This window comes from Mercurialis annua, linkage group LG2 (genome assembly GCF_937616625.2).
Source record: "Mercurialis annua linkage group LG2, ddMerAnnu1.2, whole genome shotgun sequence".
In the NCBI taxonomy this organism is placed as follows: Eukaryota; Viridiplantae; Streptophyta; class Magnoliopsida; order Malpighiales; family Euphorbiaceae; genus Mercurialis; species Mercurialis annua.
This window is the reverse complement of record NC_065571.1, coordinates 12,771,885-12,781,515: the sequence shown is the minus strand read 5'-3', so window position 1 is coordinate 12,781,515 and position 9,631 is coordinate 12,771,885. Positions and strand designations below refer to the sequence as shown.

The following is a 9,631-nucleotide window of genomic DNA, read 5'->3' as shown; positions in this document are numbered from 1 at the left end:
CCGATTATTGGTACGGATCCATGAGTCTCATTTTTTATATCTCCGGTTTTTGATTTGGTTCTGAAAATTTGCCGATTCCCGGATTCTCCCGAACCGTGCTCACCCCTACAAGTTGGGGATAAAGTGATCCTTTGTTCAAAATAAAATAGCCATTTAGTTTTAATTTTGTAAAATGGTTAAGGAATGGAAGAAGCGAAGAAGGTGAAAATAAATTACACTAAAATCAAATTAAGAAATTTCCTTCATCTTTAAAAACCAAACGTATTAAACATTTTCATTCGAATTAGTATCAAAATGAAAATGCGTCATCGTTAAGTTTTCACAAGTATTTTCTCCGTCCCAATAGTGGGGGATGACGCAAACTCCAACACATAAATCCTACGTGTCAAGCACCATCTACTTCCACGTGTCAAAAACAAAGTGGACAATATGAATAGTCCCAAGTCAGAATCTTACTCCAATATTAAACACTCCAAAAATAAAGATCACACACACATTTTCTTTCTCCTCCCCTTCAATTTCACAAGTCTAGAGAGAGAAACAAAGCATTTTACAGCTAATTATGTTGCCATAAAATTATAAAAAAGTTTTAAAAAGCCCCAACTTTTGTATCCCAAATTCATTTAATTCAACACTTTTTTCAAATTAGCTCAAATTTGCTGCATTTGGGCTGTTTGCTTTTTGTATGGTAAGTTCTCACTGACTCCATTTTGTCCTTTTTGCATTCTTTATATGTATTTTTTTGCCTTATAATGATCTCAATTTATCACATTTCGTATTCTGTTTTGTAAAAGTTTCAAACTTTATTGTAAATTAGTCCTCTTGTTGTGGTAATTTGAATCCAATTGTAGTTTTTTCCGGTGAGTTATTGCCAATTGCTTGTTTATTTATGAAATTGATTGATTATGAACCCTAATCTGATCTCACGCACAACATTTTGATAGCTGTTATGTGTGAAAGTACCAAATTTTGCCCCTTTTTTGTGCTAATGTGCATTTCATTTAATTGAATTGTATTCAATTTGCAGGTGGTACAAGCTCAGGTGCTGTGTTTTGACAAACAAAAAAATTTAAGATAAATCTCGTGGGATTAGTGTGTGTGTGAGCTGTTTCTTCTGATGTTTTATTTTCAATCATTGAATCAAAAACCCCTGAATTTATTTTCATCGAGGCCGCCTTTTTTGTACTCTATTCCATCAATTTTCCTTCCTTCTGATGTTGTTTTCTTTTTATGTTGTAATTGTCTCAGATTTCGCCTAAAAATTTGATCTTTGCTGTCTAATTTCCATTCTGTTGAGCTCATTTTTTTTCTTGGTAGGCTTTGAATTTGTAATTTGAGGGTTAACAAAGTGGGTTTTTGCTGTTGAGGTGAAAAGTTGAGGGATTTTATTAAAATGGCTGATAGGTTTAGGTTGGTGCCCTTTGATGAATTGCCGTCCCATTTGATTTTAGAAATATTGATGACAGGGCGGCTTAGTGCCATTGATCTTGTCTGTTTAGAGTTAACTTCTAAGACTTTTGGAGGGAGCCATGGACTTTACCCTCACAAATTCAAGTCATTGGTTGATTTTGCGGCGTTTCAACTCTGTGTTTCGAATGCTGTTTACAATGGGATGCCAAGGAATGCTCAAAAAGAATTGTTTGATCGTTGTGGTGAAAATTGGAAACGGGTTTTGAGGTTCGTACAGGGTGTGGAGGAATCATCTGGGATGGTTGAAACTTCATCAGGCAATGTACTATTTCTTTGATTAATTGCTTTTACATTTTCTAATTTTCAGCTAAGAAATGAAATATATTTGTGCATATTATGGTGATTGGTCAAAGGTTCAAAATATTGGAATACATGTAGATTTATTGTTTATGATCATTTAAATTTTAGCTATAACTCAACTTCGAATCTTCGATTACTGACGAAGTCATTATTCATTAGTTTGTTGTGTATGTGAGCATAGTTTAGTAACTTATGTTTAGCAAATAATTATTAACATTCAAAATATGTTTAGAACTCTAATCTCATTGCGAGTAACTAGAAAGTTTAGAAAATTATCTGTAGCTCTAGTGGAAACATACCCTTATTCTTAATACTAAATTTATTCTTTTACTTTTACTATAAGCTCTTTCTTTTGACACCGTCAGCAATAGACAATTGGTGGAGTAGGTCACTTTTGAAGATTTTATGATAAAACTTCTGATCACATTCCATATTCTAGTAGAAGCACATTTGTGATTTTACATAACGATAGACCTTTCTTATGGTTCATGTGAAAATACTTTCATTATTATTTTCAGGTTCTACCCCCTTCGTATGGTTATAAGTTATAACTTCTAGAAGAGGTTTTGATAGCTATTTTCTTCTTGGCTTTGGTTACATTAGCAGATGCAGATAACTACTGGGAGGTATCATACATTGCTGATAAGCAATTCGTCTGTGTATTCTTGTGGTTCCAGTTTGTGTGGTGTTCTAGGACATGGTTCTGAGACAACACAATGTGTATCATTCAACAGAATTACTTTCCCATCCTTGGCTCGTGTCGTTCAAGTTTCAGCTTCCCAAAATCATGCTGCTTTTGTTTTGGAGTCCGGAGAGGTATGTAAATCTTCATACTCTACCTGCCATTATTTTATCTTGAAATAAATTAGTTGGTGGTTTATAGCAATCCTGCGATAAAGGTCTCAATCCTGTATATTGCATTGATGTGTTAACTGGTCTATATAGCCTACAATAATATACCAGTCCAAAATGTTATGGCTTTTTAATATTATGAACCTAAATACATTAGGATGGTTAACCGCTCAACCAATTAATCATAACGGTTTGGTTTTTGATTTTTTTAACCATTTTACAGAATACATAAAAATTAGGATAATAATAATTTAAAGCTTTTAACAATAATACTTTATGCAGAATATATTGAATAATTAAACAACTAAATGTACAAATTTGAAGAATTAATACATCTATATTCAAACAGCAATAGATAAATCTGAATATTCAAAGTGTTTAACAACTAGTCCCTCTGTTTTTATTTAGTTTTCGCTTGAAGGTAAATTGTGGATATTAAGAAGTTCTTTCTTTGTCTTAACTTACAAAGGTAAAGACTTGTATAACCCTATTTATTAATCCACTAGTGAAGAATTTAGTTTTGAAAATAAAGTTATTATCGTCACTAGTTTAGAATGTAATAATGAAGAGATTTAATAAGAAGGTTAAATTTGAAAGACAATTGTAAAAGTCACATAGAAATCCTAAAGTGACCATCTATTGATAGACAAATATATTTGCCTAAAGCGACAACTAATAAATGGAGAGAGTATCATATAGTGAACAATTTACAATTTAAATGCTTAATTATAGTACTCACAACCATGCATTTGATTTTCACCAACCCAATAAATCAAAAGAATATTGAGAAATCTCACAACTCCCAAGTATAGTGCAAGTATGTAATACATTTTAGATTGGAATCTAAACTCTATTCCCACACCTTTTGCTTCTTGAACATTTATGTAATTTTAATAAAAATGTGTATTGTATATGAACCGATAATCCTGTTCACTGCAGTTATCTGACATCTCAATCCTAAATATAAAACCGAAAACCATATTAAAAACTGCAATCCTGACTTCAACTATTGGACTGGTGAAGCGCAAATTTTGGTTTGGTTAATCAGTTTTAACGGGATTTTCGTCTACCCATACTGTATAAGGAGCAAGATCCCTTGGAAGCAACAAATCTAAGCCAGTCTTGCACACATTCTTTAAGTTTTGGCGCATATGTTTTATTAGAATGTTCTTCTTATGCAAAATAATTTTGAATCTGTAAGGGGATTAATTGATCAAAGGATAGCACAAACTTGGCTTGAGAAGTTGTGTGAATTTGAATGAAGCTTGTGGCTTTTAAGTTTATGCAATTTGAATGAACTAATTAATTGTCTAGCACATTAAATGTTCTGTCCCTAGATTTAGATAATATTCTTAACAATTTTAAATACTCCTTCCGTCTCATTTAGGAATCTCCTTTGTCATTTTTTTATGTTCCACTTAAGAAGTCTCACTATACTTTTTAGCATAATTTTCTTTTTTTACCCTTTATTTATTTTAATGGTTAAACATATTTTACAAGATAACTAATGATATGTATAATTCTAAAGCACAAGAAATAAGGGAAAAATAAGAAAAAAAATATATTTTATGTCTTCTTAATATGCGTAACTTAACAATGGATCTTCCTAAATGGGACTGAGGGAGTATATTTTATGCCAGAATGTTTAGAAGTAAACTTGTTAGAATTTGGCAGTGCAGAATTACCGCAAACTGCGAAAGCCGGAAATATGTTTGTTATCTAAATTTGTTAAATTGCGAGTAACTCCATAACATCATTGTCTTTTGTGTTTTGATGCATCCTTTTGCAGTGTTTTCTACATTTATGATGTAAAAATGAGATAATGGTATTGCAGGAACCATGGCTTCTTTTTTGTATTGAGATGTTGAACTCTTCCTATCATGATGCCACTAACTAGGATAATGCACATGTTTTAGTATCTAACGCTGATTCTTTCTTCTCCATGATTGGCATTATACTTTGTTTACTTCTGCAATTTGTTGGACCTTGCAGCATGTACATTGTGTTATGACGCTGTTTATCATTTTTGTACTTTTTTCACCAAGGACCTTGACATTGCAATTTGAAATGATATCTTTCAGATATATGCTAGAGACTAATACTGGCATGTCTAATATTAAAATGATGAGTTTGTTCTTGGAAAAGCTGTTGTATTAATCGAATGTTTTCAATTATTCATGCAGGTTTTCACATGCGGAGATAATTCGTCTTTTTGCTGTGGTCATCGAGATACAACACGACCCATATTCAGGCCTAGGTTTGTTGAGGCATTAAAGGGAGTTCCTTGCAAGCAGGTAATTTGTTATGCTATCTGTACTTTACCTGAGAATGCACAGTTTTATCTGTAATTCTTAGAAATCTTGCATTAAGCCTTTTTGGGTCACATCATGAATGGTATGCTATACTTAGCTGTTCTGAATATAGACTTTAACCTTTTGGCTTGCTGCCACATTCAAGTTATATTTTGTTTAAATAATTTAAATTTCACTCTTGGTTGTCATTCCTAGAAATAAGTTGTGGGTAAATGCCTAATACTTTTTCATTTATTCCAAGACCATATTATTTGTGGATTATCAAGCATGTTCTGACGTAGTTGTGGAGACTGTTGGATGAGACATTAGAACTTAAAAGTCGAAATTGATTATCTAATTCGTAGGCACCATTGCTTGGTGTACGTTAGTGGAATAGCATTGGCTTGAATTCAACAATGCAATTTTAGAACCAAGAGTGCCGATGGCTGTCAAAGAATAAAACATTGAGGGGTAACATGTGAATGGTCTCTTAAAAGTTTTCTGCATTTTGACAGGGTAACATTTTCTCGATAATTGTTTTTTGACTATTTTGCGAAAAATTTGACAAAAAATAACTAGCCAAGCTCTCATTAGAATTGTTGGGTGTCTTTTGCTTTCTTCTTATTGTGAGGCATTTATGTAGTTTAGTTGACTGATGAGACTTCTTCTGAAGTGGCCCATGCAGAGTTGACATGGCCCTATCTATAATGACATTATCTGGTTTACTGTTTTGCTAATAATACATTATTTAAAGCTAAGTACTTGTTTCAGGTTGCTGCAGGGCTTAACTTTACTGTATTCCTCACGAGACAAGGCCAAGTCTATAGCTGTGGAACCAACACACATGGGCAACTTGGTCATGGTGACACAGTAGATCAACCAACACCTAAACTTATTGAAGCATTAAACTGGGTTGGTTCTGTTGTCCAAATAGCAGCTGGTCCTGGTTACGTCCTAGCTGTAACTAACAACGGGGCAGTTTACTCATTTGGTTCCGGTTTTAATTTCTGTCTTGGCCACGGAGAGCAGCATAATGAGTTTCAACCTCGTGCAATTCAGACTTTTAAAAGGAAGGACATTCACGTAGTCCGTGTGTCAGCTGGGGATGAACATGCAGTGGCACTTGATTCCAGTGGATTTGTTAGTATTAAAGCACTCTATTTTAGATACAGTGCTTGGCGTCTGACTTTAAACTTTTGCAAGACGTTTTATTTTCTATCGTGGTGTTTGTAGGTATACACTTGGGGAAAAGGCTACTGTGGTGCATTAGGCCATGGAGATGAAATTGATAAGACCCTTCCTGAACCCCTCAACAGCCTTAAGAGCCACCTTGCTGTGCAGGTTTAGTTTGATCAGCCTTATCACTCTTCTATATCTTCAATGCTAATTTATGCAGCACGAAAATGAAAAATTCAAAACAGGAATTACCAAAACAAATACAGCAAAACGATTTTTTTTTTTTATAAATTTAGTTAATAATAGTGTTGAAATTTTACAAGCAGTTCTGAAAATGGAAACGAATTGCCGAAATGTAAGATTGGTGAAGTTTTGGTAATCATAAGTCGTGAGCTCTTATATTGAGTGTTGTTTCAACTTTTACTTTAATTGTGAACATTCATTGAAATGGAATTTCGATGCCACTGAAACAAAAATGCTTCTGGTTGAAGCATATAATTCTTTTCTTTTAGTGAAAACAATGCATGCTATAACATCCTTTTAGCATTTGATAATGAACTTGCGGTGCTTCTTTTTCTTAGGTTTGTGCAAGAAAAAGGAAAACATTTGTTCTGGTTGACAGCGGTCGCGTTTACGGCTTTGGCTGGATGGGATTTGGTAGCCTTGGCTTTCTAGATAGAGGAGTTTCAGATAAAGTGCTGAGACCTCGCGTCCTTGATAGCTTAAGAAGGCACCGGGTTTCTCAGATCAGCACAGGCCTATACCACACTGTTGCAGTGACAAGCCAGGGGAAGATATTTGGATTCGGAGATAATGAAAGAGCACAACTCGGGCATGATATGTTGAGAGAATGCCTTGAACCAATTGAAATTTATGTTCAAGAATAGGGAGATTGATACAGGTACTACTTCTGACATGCATTTGTGCTAGTTTCTATACTTTTGTGCAGCGAACTCGGGTAGGTTTTTCTCGGCATCATCTATATCTTTAGTAGCGAATTTGAAAACATGTAACTATAAGTACATTTCAAGTTTATATTTATTTTATTTAGAAAATAGAGATTATACTATGTGTAGCCTATTGTATTTACTGTTGATTATGTTTCGAAAATACGGGGATGCTTATAGCAAGAGTATTATTTCTTTTTCTTTCACCATCATCTTTGTCAGTTTTTTTACTCTTTGTTTCCTCATTTTGACCGATTTCCTGTTGCTGCTGTGTTTTATTTCAATTTGACTTGAGCTGGATGCACTCTTAAATTTTTGGTTGTCATACTGCATTGAGCTCTTGTTGGATAAGGATGTACAACTTCCTTTTAAGTAAGGACCCCATTCAATCTTTTTTTTTGGTGACAAGGACTCGCTCTACTGAGCCGAAACTCAATATCATTGTCAAATCTCGAGATGTGGACCCCCCGCAAGTCCACATATCTGTTAGTTCCGGGCTATAATGGCCAGCAATCCAATTTTAACCACTCCATATTAAGAAAGGGTGTAGCGGGGGTTCGAACCCACGACCTTTGGCGCCCAGATGACTGAAACTTAGACCACTAGACCAAACCCGTGCGGGCACCCCATTCAATCTTGCTTGTGCAGGGAAGGGGTGTTAGTGCTCATTTCTGAGCAGTCACTTTCATTGCCCTTTTCCTTTTGTATCCTTACATTTTCTAGATATTCTTCCCCACCCTTTTTTTCCATGTAATTTTCATGGATAGTCTATCAACTTTCAACTTTCACCATAATTTCTAAATTTTAATTTATACCTATATTCCTCAACTTTTATTTTGTATTTATATTATCCTAGCATCACTTGAACTCTAGTCCCATTAAAATTTAAAGACGCGATGGACAGTTGGAGACCGGTGCGGCGCCATTTTTTTTGGTACTATACGGCTAACATGCCACCGTTTTATTAAATTTTGACGGGAGCAAGGTTAAGGACAATGTGGATATCAAAATTGAATTTGAGGGTGAAACTAGCTACAAATTAAAATATAGGGACTATGTGGGAAAGAGACTAAAGTCGACGGACTGTAAATGAAAATTACCTTCTTTTCTCAATGAGATTGTCCCAAAAAGCAGCACAATCTTCCCTTTTTGCCCACTCTTTCAAAAGCTTAACAAGTGGTCAATTACACTTGAATGTTTATCCTTCACAACCGTTGCACCACGTCATTTTTACAACAAGTCAATGAGAATTTGCGATAAGGAATCTTTTAATTATCACTTATTTTTTTTATTATTAATTTTTTCACATGTCTAGCGCATGATTGGTTTGTTGCACGAATGATATGACGCAACAGTTGTACCAAATAATTATTCATTACACTTTAGTATGCTTAGCTACACTTTTCTTCTTATTTTGATGATGACTTTGAAATTAGATTGGGCAATGCAAATTTCTCATTGCAATTTTGACCGTAGAGTTAGGTTTAGATCGAGCCAATGCAAATCTAAATAATGTCCGTCCTCTGACCTTAGCTTGTTTCAATCCGAAAGCTTTAAGTTCGAACTTTCTGTTTGGCATTGTAACAAAATAGAAAATTCTCAACAATCACAATACATAACTTAGGTCTAAGTCTCATAAATCTTTTCAATTACTGTTGTGATCGCTGCGGGTTTGATAGGACCAGGAGCTCGTAGAGCCGGACCCTCATTTGCTAAGACCGGGGTTCTCCGAAAGTTGCTCAATCTATCTCTCAATCACATGTCGTCTGTCATTATCTCGATATTATGTATCTACTTAATATATTTTTTCCTCTATTCGGTAGTTTCTTCAGGTTCTTTCAGACATTTTTTATGATCACAAGAAGAAACCACTAAAATGTCCGCAACGGGTGTTTTATCTGGTCTCCAGACAAAATACTAAATAACAATCTAGCTCATTTATCATATTGCCTGCTTAGATAACGATCCATTGCATTCATTTAACTGTAAAGTTTTAATCTTTGATATTACCTCTGTCAGGCCAACCATATACTACAATTACACATTTCATAAATAAAGCTCAAGTTAGCTGTATTATTTATGTTCTAATGTGAACTAATTAATTTTATAGCTAAACCACCCATTTAACCATCTTTAGTGATGTGACCTTAAAACTTTAATCAGCCAAGCTTATGGTTTATATGATAACCAAAAAAATATCCTAAAAAATCATTTAATTTACAAAAATATGTACTTAGTCAAAAAAATTAATTTTACCAAAATTAATTTTTTTACATAATTACGTACTTTTTTCACTATAAAAAAATACATTTTTGATATATGTTTGATACATGTTTGATATATCTCTGATACAATACATAAAAAGTGAAAACCTATTTTGCAACTTTTTAAACTTTTTAGGTATTAAACGTAAACTTTTTGGAAGTACGTATTTTGTAAATTTTTTCCGTTTTTTGTTTATGCTATTTGTAATATTCCCGTTTATATAAAATGTTTTATCAATATATGTACTAATTTTTAAATAAAAAATAACATGTCACATGAAAATACAATTACTATACCGAGTTCGAGTTACCGCGGGAGTAGGAGTGGAAT

General features: G+C 33.8%; 1 protein-coding gene across 3 annotated transcripts; it reads left to right on the top strand.

Moving 5' to 3' along the window:
* Positions 1-487: 487 nt before the first annotated feature.
* LOC126669085 (ultraviolet-B receptor UVR8) lies at positions 488-7,242 on the top strand. Of its 3 annotated transcripts, none has more exons than XM_050362409.2 (7): positions 488-688; positions 1,028-1,732; positions 2,377-2,586; positions 4,806-4,916; positions 5,685-6,053; positions 6,147-6,254; positions 6,671-7,242. In XM_050362409.2, the coding sequence occupies exons 2-7, from the start codon at positions 1,394-1,396 to the stop codon at positions 6,974-6,976; spliced, it is 1,443 nt and encodes a 480-aa protein (XP_050218366.1). In that variant the 5' UTR covers positions 488-688; positions 1,028-1,393; the 3' UTR covers positions 6,977-7,242. The 3 variants fall into 3 exon arrangements, with proteins under 3 accessions (XP_050218366.1, XP_050218365.1, XP_055960735.1); XM_050362408.2 differs by having other exon boundaries at positions 2,374-2,586; XM_056104760.1 differs by lacking the exon at positions 488-688 and adding an exon at positions 845-860 and having other exon boundaries at positions 2,374-2,586.
* Positions 7,243-9,631: the final 2,389 nt, after the last annotated feature.

Bases quoted from the DNA above. Each gene is read 5' to 3' on its own strand.
- LOC126669085 (XM_050362408.2), top strand. From the start codon at position 1,394: ATGGCTGATAGGTTTAGGTTGGTGCCCTTTGATGAATTGCCGTCCCAT. The intron at 2,587-4,805 runs GTATGTAAATCT...TTATTCATGCAG, and splicing joins TTGTTTTGGAGTCCGGAGAG to GTTTTCACATGCGGAGATAA. The intron at 4,917-5,684 runs GTAATTTGTTAT...TACTTGTTTCAG, and splicing joins AGGGAGTTCCTTGCAAGCAG to GTTGCTGCAGGGCTTAACTT.